General features: G+C 46.0%; 1 protein-coding gene across 1 annotated transcript; it reads right to left on the reverse strand.

The window, feature by feature from the left end:
- Positions 1-16,785: 16,785 nt before the first annotated feature.
- LOC120038018 (chymotrypsin A-like) lies at positions 16,786-19,091 on the reverse strand. The gene is made up of 6 exons (XM_038983960.1): positions 19,016-19,091; positions 18,510-18,693; positions 18,178-18,256; positions 17,801-17,981; positions 17,346-17,479; positions 16,786-16,997 (listed from the first exon to the last, which is right to left on the reverse strand). The coding sequence occupies exons 1-6, from the start codon at positions 19,065-19,067 to the stop codon at positions 16,836-16,838; spliced, it is 792 nt and encodes a 263-aa protein (XP_038839888.1). The 5' UTR covers positions 19,068-19,091; the 3' UTR covers positions 16,786-16,835.
- Between the last annotated feature and the right edge of the window lie 1,813 nt (positions 19,092-20,904).

The following is a 20,904-nucleotide window of genomic DNA, read 5'->3' on the forward strand; positions in this document are numbered from 1 at the left end:
TGATACATTACATCATATACTAGGTGATACCTCCTGTGGCATTCATAAACACACTGTGATGATACATTACATCATATACTAGGTGATACCTCCTGTGGCATTCATAAACACACTGTGATGATACATTACATCATATACTAGGTGATACATTACATCATATACTACGTGATACCTCCTTTGGCATTCATAAACACACTGTGATGATACATTACATCATATACTAGGTGATATCTCCTTTGGCATTCATAAACACACTGTGATGATATATTACATCATATACTAGGTGATACATTACATCATATACTAGGTGATACATTACATCATATAATAGGTGATATCTTCTTTGGCATTCATAAACACACTGTGAGGATACATTACATCATATACTAGGTGGCAGCCTAATGCACTAGTCTGGATCGGAGCCATACGGTCAACACTACTGCCTTTTAAAGGTCAACACTACTGCCCCTTAAAGGTCAACACTACTGCCTTCTAAAGGTCAACACTACTGCCCCTTAAAGGTCAACACTACTGCCCCTTAAAGGTCAACACTACTGCCTTCTAAAGGTCAACACTACTGCCCCTTAAAGGTCAACACTACTGCCCCTTAAAGGTCAACACTACTGCCTTTTAAAGGTCAACACTACTGCTCTGTAAAGGTCAACGCTACTGCCCCTTAAAGGTCAAGACTACTGCCCTATAATGGTCGACACTACTGCCCCTTAAAGGTCAACACTACTGCTCTGTAAAGGTCAACGCTACTGCCCCTTAAAGGTCAACACTACTGCTCTGTAAAGGTCAACGCTACTGCCCCTTAAAGGTCAACACTACTGCTCTGTAAAGGTCAACACTACTGCCTTCTAAAGGTCAACACTACTGCTCTGTAAAGGTCAACGCTACTGCCCCTTAAAGGTCAACACTACTGCCCCTTAAAGGTCAACAATACCGCCTTGTAATGGTCAACACTACTGCCCTTTAAAGGTCAACAATACCGCCTTGTAATGGTCAACACTACTGCCCTTTAATCTTGTCAATAGGGGGGCGCTGTTTTCACTTTGGAAAAAGTGAAAAAACGAGGCTCTGTTTCAGGGCCTGCCTATTCAACTGGCTTTTATTTATCGATATGTATGCACTTCATACGCCTTCCACTAGATGTCAACAGGCAGTGGAAGGTTGAATGGGGTGTCTAGCTTGATCCAAGGCCGAATAAGAGCTTTTGGAGTGACAGGTCAGCCATTTTGTCAGCTTTCCACGGCGCGCGAAGGAGCTCCACATTGTCTTCTGAAAAGCGTTCGGTATACACGGCGAATATCTACCACTCTGGGTATTCTCAAACACCCTGAGACAACCAGTCTGGGTATTCTCTAACACCCTGAGACAACCACTCTGGGTATTCTCTAACACCCTGAGACAACCACTCTGGGTATTCTCTAACACCCTGAGACAACCACTCTGGGTATTCTCTAACACCCTGAGACAACCACTCTGGGGATTCTTACCCTGAGACAACCACTCTGGGTATTCTCTAACACCCTGAGACAACCACTCTGGGTATTCTCTAACACCCTGAGAACCACTCTGGGTATTCTCAAAAACCCTGAGACAACCACTCTGGGTATTCTCTAACATCCTGAGACAACCACTCTGGGTATTCTCTAACACCCTGAGACAACCACTCTGGGTATTCTCTAACACCCTGAGACAACCACTCTGGGTATTCTCTAACACCCTGAGACAACCACTCTGGGTATACTCTAACACCCTGAGACAACCACTCTGGGTATTCTCTAACACCCTGAGACAACCACTCTGGGTATTCTTACCCTGAGACAACCACTCTGGGTATTCTCTAACACCCTGAGAACCACTCTGGGTATTCTCTAACACCCTGAGACAACCACTCTGGGTATTCTCTAACACCCTGAGACAACCACTCTGGGTATTCTCTAACACCCTGAGACAACCACTCTGGGGATTCTTACCCTGAGACAACCACTCTGGGTATTCTCTAACACCCTGAGACAACCACTCTGGGTATTCTCTAACACCCTGAGAACCACTCTGGGTATTCTCAAAAACCCTGAGACAACCACTCTGGGTATTCTCTAACACCCTGAGACAACCACTCTGGGTATTCTCTAACACCCTGAGACAACCACTCTGGGTATTCTCTAACACCCTGAGACAACCACTCTGGGTATTCTCTAACACCCTGAGACAACCACTCTGGGTATACTCTAACACCCTGAGACAACCACTCTGGGTATTCTCTAACACCCTGAGACAACCACTCTGGGTATTCTTACCCTGAGACAACCACTCTGGGTATTCTCTAACACCCTGAGAACCACTCTGGGTATTCTCTAACACCCTGAGACAACCACTCTGGGTATTCTCTAACACCCTGAGACAACCACTCTGGGTATTCTCTAACACCCTGAGACAACCACTCTGGGTATTCTCTAACACCCTGAGACAACCACTCTGGGTATTCTCTAACACCCTGAGACAACCACTCTGGGTATTCTCTACCACCCTGAGACAACCACTCTGGGTATTCTCTATTACCCTGAGACAACCACTCTGGGTATTCTCTAACACCCTGAGACAACCACTCTGGGTATTCTCTAACACCCTGAGACAACCACTCTGGGTATTCTCTAACACCCTGAGACAACCACTCTGGGTATTCTCTAACACCCTGAGACAACCACTCTGGGTATTCTCTAACACCCTGAGACAACCACTCTGGGTATTCTCTAACACCCCGAGACAACCACTCTGGGGATTCTTACCCTGAGACAACCACTCTGGGTATTCTCTAACACCCTGAGACAACCACTCTGGGTATTCTCTAACACCCTGAGAACCACTCTGGGTATTCTCAAAAACCCTGAGACAACCACTCTGGGTATTCTCTAACACCCTGAGACAACCACTCTGGGTATTCTCTAACACCCTGAGACAACCACTCTGGGTATTCTCTAACACCCTGAGACAACCACTCTGGGTATTCTCTAACACCCTGAGACAACCACTCTGGGTATACTCTAACACCCTGAGACAACCACTCTGGGTATTCTCTAACACCCTGAGACAACCACTCTGGGTATTCTTACCCTGAGACAACCACTCTGGGTATTCCCTAACACCCTGAGACAACCACTCTGGGTATTCTCTAACACCCTGAGAACCACTCTGGGTATTCTCTAACACCCTGAGACAACCACTCTGGGTATTCTCTAACACCCTGAGACAACCACTCTGGGTATTCTCTAACACCCTGAGACAACCACTCTGGGTATTCTCTAACACCCTGAGACAACCACTCTGGGTATTCTCTAACACCCTGAGACAACCACTCTGGGTATTCTCTACCACCCTGAGACAACCACTCTGGGTATTCTCTATTACCCTGAGACAACCACTCTGGGTATTCTCTAACACCCTGAGACAACCACTCTGGGTATTCTCTAACACCCTGAGACAACCACTCTGGGTATTCTCTAACACCCTGAGACAACCACTCTGGGTATTCTCTAACACCCTGAGACAACCACTCTGGGTATTCTCTAACACCCTGAGACAACCACTCTGGGTATTCTCTAACACCCCGAGACAACCACTCTGGGGATTCTTACCCTGAGACAACCACTCTGGGTATTCTCTAACACCCTGAGACAACCACTCTGGGTATTCTCTAACACCCTGAGAACCACTCTGGGTATTCTCAAAAACCCTGAGACAACCACTCTGGGTATTCTCTAACACCCTGAGACAACCACTCTGGGTATTCTCTAACACCCTGAGACAACCACTCTGGGTATTCTCTAACACCCTGAGACAACCACTCTGGGTATTCTCTAACACCCTGAGACAACCACTCTGGGTATACTCTAACACCCTGAGACAACCACTCTGGGTATTCTCTAACACCCTGAGACAACCACTCTGGGTATTCTTACCCTGAGACAACCACTCTGGGTATTCTCTAACACCCTGAGACAACCACTCTGGGTATTCTCTAACACCCTGAGAACCACTCTGGGTATTCTCTAACACCCTGAGACAACCACTCTGGGTATTCTCTAACACCCTGAGACAACCACTCTGGGTATTCTCTAACACCCTGAGACAACCACTCTGGGTATTCTCTAACACCCTGAGACAACCACTCTGGGTATTCTCTAACACCCTGAGACAACCACTCTGGGTATTCTCTACCACCCTGAGACAACCACTCTGGGTATTCTCTATTACCCTGAGACAACCACTCTGGGTATTCTCTAACACCCTGAGACAACCACTCTGGGTATTCTCTAACACCCTGAGACAACCACTCTGGGTATTCTCTAACACCCTGAGACAACCACTCTGGGTATTCTCTAACACCCTGAGACAACCACTCTGGGTATTCTCTAACACCCTGAGACAACCACTCTGGGTATTCTCTAACACCCCGAGACAACCACTCTGGGGATTCTTACCCTGAGACAACCACTCTGGGTATTCTCTAACACCCTGAGACAACCACTCTGGGTATTCTCTAACACCCTGAGAACCACTCTGGGTATTCTCTAACACCCTGAGACAACCACTCTGGGTATTCTCTAACACCCTGAGACAACCACTCTGGGTATTCTCTAACACCCTGAGACAACCACTCTGGGTATTCTCTAACACCCCGAGACAACCACTCTGGGGATTCTTACCCTGAGACAACCACTCTGGGTATTCTCTAACACCCTGAGACAACCACTCTGGGTATTCTCTAACACCCTGAGAACCACTCTGGGTATTCTCAAAAACCCTGAGACAACCACTCTGGGTATTCTCTAACACCCTGAGACAACCACTCTGGGTATTCTCTAACACCCTGAGACAACCACTCTGGGTATTCTCTAACACCCTGAGACAACCACTCTGGGTATTCTCTAACACCCTGAGACAACCACTCTGGGTATACTCTAACACCCTGAGACAACCACTCTGGGTATTCTCTAACACCCTGAGACAACCACTCTGGGTATTCTTACCCTGAGACAACCACTCTGGGTATTCTCTAACACCCTGAGACAACCACTCTGGGTATTCTCTAACACCCTGAGAACCACTCTGGGTATTCTCTAACACCCTGAGACAACCACTCTGGGTATTCTCTAACACCCTGAGACAACCACTCTGGGTATTCTCTAACACCCTGAGACAACCACTCTGGGTATTCTCTAACACCCTGAGACAACCACTCTGGGTATTCTCTAACACCCTGAGACAACCACTCTGGGTATTCTCTACCACCCTGAGACAACCACTCTGGGTATTCTCTATTACCCTGAGACAACCACTCTGGGTATTCTCTAACACCCTGAGACAACCACTCTGGGTATTCTCTAACACCCTGAGACAACCAGTCTGGGTATTCTCAAACACCCTGAGACAACCACTCTGGGTATTCTCTAACACCCTGAGACAATGACTCTGGGTATTCTCTAACACCCTGAGACAATGACTCTGGGTATTTCCCTAGCCTATCCCTACTGGTTCTCTTCACATGACACCAAGGTCTGATGTGGTGAGTCAACAAGGCAGTCTTTATGCTTCGTGTCTCCCTGGGCTTTGTAGGCCACCAGCTGACCGCCTCACTACACCACTAATAAACACATCAAACATCTTCTTCTCAATAGGACCTGGGTTCAAACATGATTTGATATCTGTCAAATACCTTTGAGCGTTTAATCTAGCCGGCATGTAGTGTTAATTGGACAGGGTTTGCCTTTTTTTGTAACTATTCTGATGTCCATTAAGCCTGACAAGCTCAATGATTTAAAATAGTATTTGAACCCAGGTGGTTTATGGGAAGACAATATTTGGCCTCAGTTTTTTTATTTTTTATTTAACTAGGCAAGTCAGTTTAGAACAAATTCTTATTTTACAATGACGGCCTACCACGGCCAGACCTATGGGACTCCCGATCCCAGCTGGTTGGGATACAGCCCGGAATGGAACCAGGGTCTGTAGTGACGCCTCTAGCACTGAGATGCAGTGCCATAGACCACTGTGATACAGCCTGGAATGGAACCAGGGTCTGTAGTAAGATGAATGCACTAACTGGCTCTGGGTCAGCAACTGGCTCTGGGTCAGCAACTAGCTCTGTGTCACTAACTGGCTCTGGGTCAGCAACTGGCTCTGGGTCAGCAACTGGCTCTGGGTCAGCAACTAGCTCTGGGTCACTAACTGGCTCTGGGTCAGCAACTGGCTCTGGGTCAGCAACTGGCTCTGGGTCAGCAACTGGCTCTGGGTTTAGTAACTGGCTCTGGGTCAGTAACTGGCTCTGGGTCAGTAACTAGCTCTGGGTCAGCAACTGGCTCTGGGTCAGTAACTGGCTCTGGGTCAGTAACTGGCTCTGGGTCAGTAACTGGCTCTGGGTCAGTAACTGGCTCTGGGTCAGTAACTAGCTCTGGGTCACTAACTGGCTCTGGGTCACTAACTGGCTCTGGGTCAGCAACTGGCTCTGGGTCAGTAACTGGCTCTGGGTCAGTAACTGGCTCTGGGTTTAGTAACTGGCTCTGGGTCAGTAACTGGCTCTGGGTCAGTAACTGGCTCTGGGTCAGCAACTGGCTCTGGGTCAGCAACTGGCCCTGGGTCAGCAACTGGCTCTGGGTCAGCAACTGGCTCTGGGTCAGTAACTGGCTCTGGGTCAGTAACTAGCTCTGGGTCAGCAACTGGCTCTGGGTCAGCAACTGGCTCTGGGTCAGCATACTGTCTGTCTCTGCTAGTCCTCAGTCATACCTGTCTGTCTCCACTAGTCCTCAGTCATACCTGTCTGTCTCTGCTAGTCCTCAGTCATACTGTCTGTCTCTGCTAGTCCTCAGTCATACCTGTCTGTCTCTGCTAGTCCTCAGTCATACCTGTCTGTCTCTGCTAGTCCTCAGTCATACCTGTCTGTCTCTGCTAGTCCTCAGTCATACCTGTCAGTCTCTGCTAGTCCTCAGTCATACCTGTCTGTCTCTGCTAGTCCTCAGTCATACCTGTCTGTATCTGCTAGTCCTCAGTCATACTGTCTGTCTCTGCTAGTCCTCAGTCATACATGTCTGTCTCTGCTAGTCCTCAGTCATACCTGTCTGTCTCTGCTAGTCCTCAGTCATACCTGTCTGTCTCTACTAGTCCTCAGTCATACCTGTCAGTCTCTGCTAGTCCTCAGTCATACCTGTCTGTCTCTACTAGTCCTCAGTCATACATGTCTGTATCTGCTAGTCCTCAGTCATACCTGTCAGTCTCTGCTAGTCCTCAGTCATACCTGTCTGTCTCCACTAGTCCTCAGTCATACCTGTCTGTCTCTGCTAGTCCTCAGTCATACCTGTCTGTCTCTGCTAGTCCTCAGTCATACATGTCTGTCTCTGCTAGTCCTCAGTCACACCTGTCTGTCTCTACTAGTCCTCAGTCATACCTGTCAGTCTCTGCTAGTCCTCAGTCATACCTGTCTGTCTCTACTAGTCCTCAGTCATACATGTCTGTCTCTGCTAGTCCTCAGTCACACCTGTCTGTCTCTGCTAGTCCTCAGTCACACCTGTCTGTCTCTGCTAGTCCTCAGTCATACCTGTCTGTCTCTGCTAGTCCTCAGTCATACCTGTCAGTCTCTGCTAGTCCTCAGTCATACCTGTCTGTCTCTGCTAGTCCTCAGTCATACATGTCTGTCTCTGCTAGTCCTCAGTCATACCTGTCTGTCTCTGCTAGTCCTCAGTCATACCTGTCTGTCTCTGCTAGTCCTCAGTCATACCTGTCTGTCTCTGCTAGTCCTCAGTCATACATGTCTGTCTCTGCTAGTCCTCAGTCATACCTGTCTGTCTCTGCTAGTCCTCAGTCATACCTGTCTGTCTCTGCTAGTCCTCAGTCATACCTGTCAGTCTCCACTAGTCCTCAGTCATACCTGTCTGTCTCTGCTAGTCCTCAGTCAGGAAAAGGCTGCAGAACAACAACAGAAGACCTTTGTCATGGTCTGTTAGGGGCGCTGGAACGCTCATGGCCGAGGAGAATATCCTATCTGATTTGGAGAATTAATGTTCCTTAAACGCCACAACATATTCATGATGCTCTGGAGGGGAACTTGTTAAAACTCATTGACCATCAGAAGTCTTAGTTGTTTTAACCCTTCAGAGTCTATTGATCAATGAGATTTCGACCTTTTATTCACACACTCAACAACAACAACAAAAACAGCCAGAAGTTTGTTGAATTCCCAATGTGTTATCACTGCCCTTTCAACCATTTAAAAGCAGAACAACGTTGCCATGGGAACACAATGTCAGATATTTTAGTGTTTATATACAACAGATTGAATGTGTTAACGCTGTGCTTGGTCTAATAGCACAACCTAATGACCTGGATTGCAGTTGAGATTACATTCAAAAGTACATAGGAATTTGATCAATGCTGTTTTTTAAATTTAATTCTGCACAGATGATTGTAGTCAGTTGTGATGATCTCCTGCTACCTTGAACACACATACTTTCTAACAGGACTATTATAGTTACGGTAGGCTAACCTCAAAATGTGTGACGTGGACGTGCAACTCATTTTAAGGTTTAAAAAAAATACTGTTAAATTCGTTTGTCAGATTGGGCCTTAAATTTAAGGCGATTTACTATATTACTGAAGTAATATTGAATTGTGTTTGGTTGACAACGCAAACCATGTTGTTGTCATGTTGTGTTGCTACCATGTTGTTGTCATGTTGTGTTGCTACCATGTTGTTGTCATGTTGTGTTGCTACCATGTTGTTGTCATGTTGTGTTGCTACCATGTTGTTGTCATGTTGTGCTGCTGCCATGTTGTGTTGCTACCATGTTGTTGTCATGTTGTGTTGCTACCATGTTGTCCCGCTACCATGTTGTTGTCATGTTGTGCTGCTACCATGTTGTTGTCATGTTGTGTTGCTACCATGTTGTTGTCATGGTGTGTTTCTACCATGTTGTTGTCATGTTGTGTTGCTACCATGTTGTTGTCGTGTTGTGTTGCTACCATGTTGTTGTCATGTTGTGTTGCTACCATGTTGTTGTCATGTTGTGTTGCTACCATGTTGTGTTGTCATGTCATGTTGTGTTGCTACCATGTTGTTGTCATGTTGTGTTGCTACCATGTTGTTGCCATGTTGTGTTGCTACCATGTTGTTGTCATGTTGTGTTGCTACCATGTTGTTGTCATGTTGTGTTGCTACCATGTTGTTGTCATGTTGTGTTGCTACCATGTTGCTACCATGCTGTGTTGCTACCATGTTGTTGTCATGTTGTGTTGTTGTCATGTTGTGTTGTTGTCATGTTGTGTTGTTGTCATGTTGTGTTGTTGTCATGTTGTGTTGCTACCATGTTGTTGTCATGTTGTGTTGCTACCATGTTGTTGTCATGTTGTGTTGCTACCATGTTGTGTTGCTACCATGTTGTTGTCATGTTGTGTTGTTGTCATGTTGTGTTGTTGTCATGTTGTGCTGCTACCATGTTGTGTTGCTACCATGTTGTTGTCATGTTGTGTTGCTACCATGTTGTGCTGCTGCCATGTTGTGTTGCTACCATGTTGTTGTCATGTTGTGTTGCTACCATGTTGTGTTGCTACCATGTTGTTGTCATGTTGTGTTGCTACCATGTTGTTGTCATGTTGTGTTGCTACCATGTTGTGTTGCTACCATGCTGTGTTGCTACCATGTTGTTGTCATGTTGTGTTGCTACCATGTTGTGTTGCTACCATGTTGTTGTCATGTTGTGTTGCTACCATGTTGTGTTGCTACCATGTTGTTGTCATGTTGTGTTGCTACCATGTTGTTGTCATGTTGTGTTGTTGTCATGTTGTGTTGCTACCATGTTGTTGTCATGTTGTGTTGCTACCATGTTGTTGTCATGTTGTGTTGCTACCATGTTGTTGTCATGTTGTGTTGCTACCATGTTGTTGTCATGTTGTGTTGCTACCATGTTGTTGTCATGTTGTGTTGCTACCATGTTGTTGTCATGTGTTGCTGCCAGGCTGTGTTGTCATCTTAGCTCTCTCTTTGTGTAGTGTTATGGTATCTCTCTTGTCGTTATGTGCGTTTTGTCCTATATTTGTAAATAACTATTTGTTCTTAACTGACTCGCCTAGTTAAATAAAAAATAAAAGCTGAGAATCAGTGGTGGAACACTGATCCAACAGTCTTCGGAGGTTGAGAGGGACGATTTGTGTCTGTTCCTTTATCCGTCTGTGGGATCTTTGAGGCCGGATGAGGTCATTATTTCACCCTGAAGAGGTTTTGTGAAGAAAAGTTGGTCTAACTCTAACTATAGGTGACATTTTATAGGCTTAAAAAAAAATAGTTCAAAGACATAAAGGCCCAGTACAGTCAACATTCTGTTATTCCTGTGTTTTATATCACACTGTACAACAGCTGATGAAACTAACACTGTACAACAGCTGATGAAACTAACACTGTACAACAGCTGATGAAACTAACACTGTACAACAGCTGATGAAACTAACACTGTACAAGTGTGACATTTGTTTATCAATGTTATTTCCTGATAGTTGCTGGTTGAAAATACAATCTACACAGGACTTTCTAATCAGCAGGTTTGTATGGGCGGGAGTTTCCGGCTTTCCATGATGACATCACCTTGCGGTAAATTGGTTAATAGACCAATAATAAAGAGTTCCAAACCTCTCTGCCAATAACAGCTAGTTTTCACTTTTCCCCTCCCCACTCAGATTACTCCCAGTCGGTCCTAGAAAAATTATTGTTTGAGAAATGTTTCGTTTTTTGCTAAAAAGCCATTTTTGGCAATTTTTTTCAAACGGAAATCTATTACAATAAGTTACTTAAATGCGACCCAGAAATGATTTGATACTGGTATAATAACAGCTGCATTGGACCTTTAACAAATCTAGATAGCATCAAAGAGGAACAAAACACAGGAAGTTGATTTCAGTTTTAGATCTCTATTCAATATGAAATAGGAAGTAAACGGACTTGTGAATGATTGGCTCACCATGCAGGAAGAGGCTGGTATTACATAGCAGCCATGGTTCAACATTTATGCCAACCTTAGTTTATTTATTTTATTTTACTAGGCAAGTCAGTTAAGAACAAATTCTTATTTTCAATGACGGCCTAGGAACAGTGGGTTAACTGCCTTGTTCAGGGGCAGAACGACAGATTTGTACCTTGTCAGCTCGGGGATTTGATCTTGCAACCTTTTGGTTACTAGTCCAACGCTCTAACCACTAGGCTACGCTGCCTCCTCAAGTTGGGAGCTCGGTGACGCGGGCGTGCACTCCAGGCATAGTGGTGGTGCAGGTTCCACTGCCCCAGGACACAATACCAACCAGGGTCCAGGCACCAGCCTTCTCACAGACCAGAGGGTCACTAGAGTCACTCTGCAGGAACACAAAAATATCCCCGTTAATTTAGTTACAGTTTTTAGACGAGCATCCCATGGGTGGATTTATCTCAGGGATGACATCAGTCCTCAGGGGCCTGATTGGTGTCACGTCATTTCCCCTGGCCCTAGTCGCTGGTGCTAACACACCTGATTCAACTAATTGTATCTTTTAACTGCGGACCATAATTAGTTGATTAATGGAGTCATGTCTGTGTGCTATGGTCTGGCACCAATCAGTCTGGCACGGAGCCTTGGTCAGCAGGGGAGGGGGAGGGGGTGGGGGTGTAGCCGGGTGGAGATTATAACAGAACATGGCCAAGATGTTCAAATGTTCATAAATGACCAGCATGGTCAAATAATAATAATCACAGTAGTTGTCGAGGGTGCAGCAAGTCAGCACCTCAGGAGTAAATTTTCATAGCCGATCATTCAGAGTATCTCTACCGCTCCTGCGGTCTCTAGAGAGTTGAAAACAGCAGGTCTGGGACAGGTAGCACGTCCGGTGAACAGGTCAGGGTTCCATAGCCGCAGGCAGAACAGTTGAAAATGGAGCAGCAGCACGGCCAGGTGGACTGGGGACAGCAAGGAGTCATCATGCCAGGTAGTCCTGAGGCATGGTCCTAGGGCTGGAACACCGACTGCGAGCCAGGCCTAATCGCCCAACATCAGTGCCTGACCTCACTAATGCTTGTGGCTGAATGGAAGCAAGTCCCCGCAGCGATGTTCCAACATCTAGTGGAAAGCCCTCACAGAAGAGAGGAGGCTGTTATAGCAGCAAAGGGAGGAACCACCTCCATATTAATGCCCATCTTCGATGAGCAGGTGTCCACGTACATTTGGTCATGTAGTGTATTGTTGCTATCTTGTCACCAAGCATGTTTTGACATGACGATAAGAGATGAATAGTTGGTAAGAGAACAGGAACATACTGGCACCCAGGATACTAACTTCACTTCAAAATGTTGTGTTTGTATTTATTACATTTAGTAGCCTGTCTCCACCATTTAGTAGCCTGTCTCCACCATTTAGTAGCCTGTCTCCACCATTTAGTAGCCTGTCTCCACCATTTAGTAGCCTGTCTCCACCATTTAGTAGCCTGTCTCCACCATTTAGTAGCCTGTCTCCACCATTTAGTAGCCTGTCCCCACCATTTAGTAGCCTGTCTCCACCATTTAGTAGCCTGTCCCCACCATTTAGTAGCCTGTCTCCACCATTTAGTAGCCTGTCTCCACCATTTAGTAGCCTGTCTCCACCATTTAGTAACCTGTCTCCACCATTTAGTAGCCTGTCTCCACCATTTAGTAGCCTGTCCCCACCATTTAGTAGCCTGTCTCCACCATTTAGTAGCCTGTATCCACCATTTAGTAGCCTGTCCCCACCATTTAGTAGCCTGTCTCCACCATTTAGTAGCCTGTCTCCACCATTTAGTAGCCTGTCTCCACCAATTAGTAGCCTGTCTCCACCATTTAGTAGCCTGTCCCCACCATTTAGTAGCCTGTCCCCACCATTTAGTAGCCTGTCTCCACCATTTAGTAGCCCTTCCCCACACAATTTTCTGGATGTCTTGGGGTTGGAGCCACGGATCTCCCAGGATCACACGGTGAGAAGTTCTGCAACAAACAATTATAGTCACAACAAAAAAAAGGGATGGGATGAGACTCCGATTTCATGCTTTCAACCCAGCAGGCAAAAACCCACTTCAATTGACGTCATTACAACCACACACCATCAATATCTTATTGTAAACCCGTTGTAATGATGTCATTTCAAACCGCTTTGCCCACGGGGAATAGAGAGTGTAAAATAGGTGTTGGCATTGAGAGTGTTGCCATTGTTGTGTTCAATACAAGGCTGACTTCATGCTGCAGTGGGCAGCAGTCACAACCCATTGTTGATCAGAGAGCCGCCGCAGAAGTGGAATCCAGTGTAGTCCTGGAGGGACACCTGCCAGAGCCAGGAGCCGGGAACAGGCTCCTCCTCGTTGACGATGTGGGCGTAACCAGACACCACAGCCTCCTCATCGTTGACGATGTGGGCGTAACCAGACACCAGAGGCTCCTCCCCGTTGACGATGCAGGCGTAACCAGACACCACAGCCTCCTCCCCGTTGACGATGTAGGCGTAACCAGACACCACAGGCTCCTCATCGTTGACGATGTGGGCGTAACCAGACACCACGGCCTCCTCATCGTTGACGATGTGGGCGTAACCAGACACCACAGCCTCCTCCTCGTTGACGATGTGGGCGTAACCAGACACCACGGCCTCCTCATCGTTGACGATGTGGGCGTAACCAGACACCATGGGCTCCTCCTCGTTGACGATGTGGGCGTAACCAGACACCACAGCCTCCTCATCGTTGACGATGTGGGCGTAACCAGACACCACAGGCTCCTCATCGTTGACGATGTGGGCGTAACCAGACACCACAGCCTCCTCATCGTTGACGATGTGGGCGTAACCAGACACCACAGGCTGCTCATCGTTGACGATGTGGGCGTAACCAGACACCACAGCCTCCTCATCGTTGACGATGTGGGCGTAACCAGACACCACAGGCTCCTCATCGTTGACGATGTGGGCGTAACCAGACACCACAGGCTCCTCATCGTTGACGATGTGGGCGTAACCAGACACCACAGGCTCCTCCTCGTTGACGATGTGGGCGTAACCAGACACCACAGGCTCCTCCCTGTTCACAATGTGGGCGTAACCAGACACCAGAGGCTGGTCATCGTTGACGATGTGGGCGTAACCAGACACCACAGGCTCCTCATCGTTGACGATGTGGGCGTAACCAGACACCACAGCCTCCTCATCGTTGACGATGTGGGCGTAACCAGACACCATGGGCTCCTCCTCGTTGACGATGTGGGCGTAACCAGACACCACAGGCTCCTCATCGTTGACGATGTGGGCGTAACCAGACACCACAGGCTGCTCATCGTTGACGATATGGGCGTAACCAGACACCACGGGCTGCTCATCGTTGACGATGTGGGCGTAACCAGACACCACAGGCTCCTCATCGTTGACGATGTGGGCGTAACCAGACACCACAGGCTCCTCATCGTTGACGATGGGGGCGTAACCAGACACCACGGGCTCCTCATCGTTGACGATGTGGGCGTAACCAGACACCACAGGTTCCTCTTCGTTGTGGGCGTAACCAGACACCACGGGCTCCTCCTCGTTGACGATGTGGGCGTAACCAGACACCACAGGCTCCTCCCTGTTCACAATGTGGGTGTAACCAGACACCAGAGGCTCCTCCCCGTTGACGATGCAGGCGTAACCAGACACCACAGGCTCCTCCCGTTCACGATGTGGGCGTAACCAGACACCACAGGCTGTGGAATATAATGATGATGTAATATATTGATGGTAATATATAGTTATGGTATATTATAATGATGGTATAATATAGTGAAGGATAGTTACGCTGACGTGAAGGGATCCATCAGGCCGTATGCCCAGGTTACGGCGTTGTGGTTCTTGTTCAATGGGGCTGTTTTTAGCGATGGGGAGGGGGGGTGTTCGGCTGGAGACAGTTGTTCATTTTTTGCTTGAGAAGATCATGTACTGTGTTTTGGTTGGGTTGAAAATTAGTTTGATGTCAGTGAGAGTCTCCTGTATTTTAAGATCTTCTCAACTTAAAGGGGCAGTTGCCTTCTCTAGGATAGGGGGCAGCATTTTCACGTTTGGATGAAAAGCATGCCCAGAGTAAACTGCCTCCTACTCAGTCCCAGATGCTAATATATGCATATTATTATTAGTATTGGATAGAAAACACTCTAAAACTGTTTGAATCATGTCTGTGACTATAACATAACTTATTTGTCAGGCAAAACCCCGAGGACAAACCATTCAGATTTTTTATTTTTTGAGGTCACTCTTTTCAATGTGTTTTCATTGGGAATCCATATTTCTAAGGGACCTTCCTGCAGTTCCTATCGCTTCCACTGGATGTCAACAGTCTTTAGAAATTGGTTGAGGTTTTTCCTTTGAGAAATGAAGAAGTAGCCATGTTCAGAATGAGGCTCCAGTGAAGTGTACTGTTTGTTAGTGGCGCGTGACCAGAAAGCATGCTATATATTGTTTTCCTCCGGTATTGAACACAGATCATCCCATCTTCAATTTTATCGATTATTTACGTTAAAAAATACCAAAAGTTGTATTACAAAAGTAGTTTGACATGTTTGGACAAAGCTTACAGGTAACTTTTGAGATAATTTGTAGTCACGTTGTGCAAGTTGGAACCGATGTTTTTCTGGATCAAACACGCCAAATAAATTGACATTTTGGATATATATCGACGGAATTAATCGAACAAAAGGACCATTTGTGATTTTTATGGGACATGTTGGAGTGCCAACAGAAGAAGATCGTCAAAAGTAAGGAATGAATTATATATTTATTTCTGCGTTTTGTGTCAAGCCGGGAGGGTTGAAATATGATGGTCTGTGATTGTTAGCTGGGGTGCTATCCTCAGATAATAGCATTGTTTGCTTTCGCCGTAAAGCATTTTTGAAATCTGACACGTTGGCTGGATTCACAACAAGTGTAGCTTTCATTTGGTATATTGAATGTGTGATTTCATGAAAGTTAAATTTTTATAGTAATTTATTTGAATTTGGCGCTCTGCATTTTCACTGGATGTTGGCCAGGAGGGACGCTACCGTCCCACATATCCCAGAGAGGTTAAATACATTTTTTGGGATTTATAAATTAATGATATTGTCACGCGGGACTAGGTGGGTGCAGGAATCAGACGCAGAGAGAGTTCCACTGGGGTATAGTGCTCTTTACTAAAAAGGGATCGGTGGCGGCTAGTAGGACGGTGACGACGACCGCCGAGCACCGCCCGAACAGGTAGGGGAGCCAACTTCGGCGGAGGTCGTGACAGATATATATCCATTGATTCTTAAAGAATAAAACATATAAATGCCTCATGAGCTTAGTTCAACTATTACACTCCATGGGAACCCAAAATATAAGCTTGTTTTACGCCAATATTTCTAAACAAAGTAAATGTAAACAAACACTGTTTAGCCTCAAAACATGGTTAAAACTATAATGTTGATATCATGGATGGTCAGTCCTGTGTAGCCTCATAACATGGTTAAAACTATAATGTTGATATCATGGATGGTCAGTCCTGTATAGCCTCAAAACATGGTTAAAACTATAATGTTGATATCATGGATGGTCAGTCCTTGCATTCGGAGCTCTATCTTTGAATTTGAGAGTGGTTACATTTCTCAAGCACCACCCCCCCGCTTTTTACCAGAACAATGGCGGAGAGAACGCTTTGTTATTCTGTTTACTACTGATTGCTGCATTAACTATCAAAAACCCCACGTTTCAAGAAACACCAAGGAACAAATACGTTACTAGAAACGACTTTTATTTTATTATTGAGATGAAGCTGAAAACTTAGTTGGAGGCGATGGTCTGGTCGATGTAAGAGCGGAGCTCGGTGACGCGGGCGTACACTCCGGGCATAGTGGTGGTGCAGGTTCCACTGCCCCAGGACACAATACCAACCAGGGTCCAGGCACCAGCCTTCTCACAGACCAGGGGGCCACCAGAGTCACCCTGCAGGAACACAAAAAGAGTTAGTCTCTCTCTCTAGGGATTTATTTTTATGTTCAGAGTTTGTGCTCGGCTGTTTCCAAAAAAAGTTAAGAACTAAGGAAACACCGAGCTTTTGTTGATGCAATGACTGTTTAAGCTAAAGTGTAAATAACTGTAAAAGTTCAGATTGAACTTCCATTAGTCAGATGGTGGAAGGTTCAGTGTCATGGTAACAGTGCGTCAGGGTGCCATATGGTTTGTGTACGCTTGCAAAAATCAGGGATTCTTCTAACTAGGAAGTCTGAAAACCCTGGCAATGTTTTGGCAGTTGACCGGAATGTTCCAACCCTATGGTTTGTGTTTTCTTACCATGCAGGAGGAGGCGCCATCGGCTCCAGCGCAGATCATAAGGTCGCTGATTTTGGAGCCCCAGAACTTCTGGCATTGAGCCTTGGTCAGCAGGGGAAGAGCAGCCTGCTGCAGCAGGGCAGGGGTGTCAGCAGCTGGAACCAGAGGACACCAAGGGTCAGGTAACACTTAAAAACCGATTAGCCAATCACCATTTTCTCACATTTATTAGACTACTAGCAACTCAGGACTACACTGAAACCCAACTGAAACGTCATTTTTTTCTAATAGATTGAGCCAACTGAAATGGAATCTTTCAAATAGATTGAGCCAACTGAAATGGAATCTTTTAAATTGATTGAGCCAACTGAAATGGAATCTTTCAACTATACCGAACATACCGCTAGTCAAAAAAACGAAACCAAAGTTTGTCAGACTTTACAATGAGACCTAGAAAAGCTGTCGTGATTGGTTACCGTTGTAGCGGGTCAGACCCCAGCCGGAGGTCACACACGTCATCCCACCGGGGAAGTCATCGTTGGTCTCAGCAACGCACACGGGGGACACACGGGTTCCCAAGAGGGCGGGGGTGGCCAGCTTGATCAGGGTGATGTCGTTGTTGATGGTGAAGCCGTTGTATTTGGGGTGCTTGAAGACCTAGTAAGGAAGGACACAAGGCGACAACGTTTGAGAATTTAGATTGAATGTTAATCCACTGAGCAGATCATTATCGTTTGAGTTGATGTGACTTCAAAAGGTGGAACTTTTTACTGATCTTTATCTTTACTTCAAAATAAAAGTCTAGATGTTAAAAGTTGTAGTAATAGTTGTGTGTGTGTGTGTGGTTGTTTACCTGGCCAACATTGATGGTCTGGATGTTCTCAGCGTTGGACGAGCGATCGTGCTCTCCCAGGATCACACGGTGAGAGGTCCTGAAATAGTTTCACAAAATAAACATAATTTAGCTACTTTAGCAATATGCTAGCCGGCTTTGAGCTAATTAGCATTAGCATTATCTAGCTTATAGCTAGTTTTTAGTTAGTTAGCATTAGCCAGCTTTTAGCTAGTTAGCAATAGCTAGCTTTTAGCTAGTTAGTATGAGCATTAGCTAGATTTTAGCTAGTCTTTAGCTAGTTAGCATTTTGCTACATTTATGAAGGTTATGGCTCAGCAGCCAGCACTCACTTCACGCTGCAGTGGGCAGCAGTCACAACCCAGTTCTCGTTGATCAGAGAGCCGCCGCAGAAGTGGAATCCAGTGTAGTCTTGGAGGGACACCTGCCAGGGCCAGGAGCCGGGCACAGCCTCCTCACCGTTAACGATGCGGGAGTAACCAGACACCACAGGCTGGATGGCGGGGGTGCCACAGCCTAAAGACAGAGATTATGGGTCAGGGGTCAGGTTTGGCTGCTCTAACAGAGATTCTAACAGTGACAGTTTCTGAATTACGTCTATACAGAATATAAATACATTGCTGCCTATTGTAGTACCACTTGAAATGTTATTGAGGCCATCCTACAAGGTATCCTACAAGGTATCCGACAAGAGGTATCCGACAAGAGGTATCCTACAAGAGGTATCCTACAAGAGGTATCCTACAAGAGGTATCCTACAAGAGGTATCCTACAAGAGGTATCCTACAAGAGGTATCCTACAAGGCAGACATTGGCATACACATGGACATTTTCTCACCGTAGGCTGCGCCGGCGAAGGCAAGGCAGGAGAGGAGCAGCAGACAGTTCATGTTTTCAGCGTGATGGAGTGAGGCACACAGCGGGGTCTTTTATACAGGAACCACTGGTCCACTGTGTGTGTGTGTGTGTGTGTGTGTGTGTGTGTGTGTGTGTGTGTGTGTGTGTGTGTGTGTGTGTGTGTGTGTGTGTGTGTGTGTGTGTGTGTGTACCTCACCTGTCCCTCTGCAGATAACAGGGGACCTTTTCTCACATCGTTATAGAACATTACGGGGTTACGAAAAGGGCATTTTGTTGGAATATTTCTTGAAAATGACCAATGGAAAAAAATGATGGAGACAATGTTGGCTTGTGGTAAATCATTACCCAAAGGATAGCCTCGCTCTCTCTGAAAGCATGATAGCTATGTTACTTAGACAACTCGTGAAGGGCGGCAGGTAGCCTCGCTCTCTCTGAAAGCATGATAGCTATGTTACTTAGACAACTCGTGAAGGGCGGCAGGTAGCCTAGCAGTTGGGCCAGTAACCTAAAGGGTCGCTGGTTCAAATACCTGAGCGGACAAGGTGGAAAAAATCTGTTGATGTGCCCTTGTCCTCGACACGAAACCCTCATTTGCTTCAGGGGTGCCATACTACTATGACTGACCCTGTAAAACAACACACTTCACTGCACCTATCATACTACTATGGCTGACCCTGTAAAACAACACCTATCATACTACTATGGCTGACCCTGTACAACACCTATCATACTACTATGGCTGACCCTGTAAAACAACACCTATCATACTACTATGACTGACCCTGTAAAACAACACCTATCATACTACTATGACTGACCCTGTACAACAACACATTACACTGCACCTATCATACTACTGTGACTGACCCTATAAAACAACACCTATCATACTACTATGGCTGACCCTGTAAAACAACACCTATCATACTACTATGGCTGACCCTGTAAAACAACACCTATCATACTACTATGACTGACCCTGTACAACAACACCTATCATACTACTATGACTGACCCTGTAAAACAACACCTATCATACTACTATGGCTGACCCTGAACAACAACACCTATCATACTACTATGACTGACCCTGTAAAACAACACCTATCATACTACTATGACTGACCCTGTAAAACAACACCTATCATACTACTATGACTGACCCTGTAAAACACAGGTGTCAAACTCATTCCACGGGGGGCCGAGTGTCTGCGGGTTTTCGCTCCTCCCTTGTACTTGATTGATGAATTAACATCACTAATTAGTTAGGAACTCCCCACACCTGGTTGTCTAGGGCTTTATTGAAAGGAAAAACCAAAAACCTGCAGACACTAGGCCCTCCGTGGAATGAGTTTGACACCCCTGCTGTAAAACAACACCTATCATACTACTATGGCTGACCCTGTAAAACAACACCTATCATACTACTATGACTGACCCTGTACAACAACACATTACACTGCACCTGTCATACTACTATGACTGACCCTGTAAAACAACACCTATCATACTACTATGGCTGACCCTGTAAAACAACACCTATCATACTACTATGGCTGACCCTGTAAAACAACACATTACACTGCACCTATCATACTACTATGACTGACCCTGTAAAACAACACCTATCATACTACTATGGCTGACCCTGTACAACACCTATCATACTACTATGGCTGACCCTGTAAAACAACACATTACACTGCACCTATCATACTACTATGACTGACCCTGTAAAACAACACCTATCATACTACTATGGCTGACCCTGTACAACACCTATCATACTACTATGACTGACCCTGTAAAACAACACCTATCATACTACTATGACTGACCCTGTACAACACCTATCATACTACTATGGCT

This window comes from Salvelinus namaycush, unplaced genomic scaffold, assembly GCF_016432855.1.
Source record: "Salvelinus namaycush isolate Seneca unplaced genomic scaffold, SaNama_1.0 Scaffold2038, whole genome shotgun sequence".
NCBI classification, from domain to species: domain Eukaryota; kingdom Metazoa; phylum Chordata; class Actinopteri; order Salmoniformes; family Salmonidae; genus Salvelinus; species Salvelinus namaycush.

What these genes read in the sequence shown, in the direction of transcription:
- LOC120038018 (XM_038983960.1), bottom strand. Translation starts at nt 19,067, where the DNA reads ATGAACTGTCTGCTGCTCCTCTCCTGCCTTGCCTTCGCCGGCGCAGCC. An exon ending in CTTCGCCGGCGCAGCCTACG is followed by an intron (nt 18,694 to 19,015) that starts GTGAGAAAATGT and finishes CTCTGTCTTTAG; the next exon opens with GCTGTGGCACCCCCGCCATC. An exon ending in AGACCATCAATGTTGGCCAG is followed by an intron (nt 17,982 to 18,177) that starts GTAAACAACCAC and finishes CTTCCTTACTAG; the next exon opens with GTCTTCAAGCACCCCAAATA.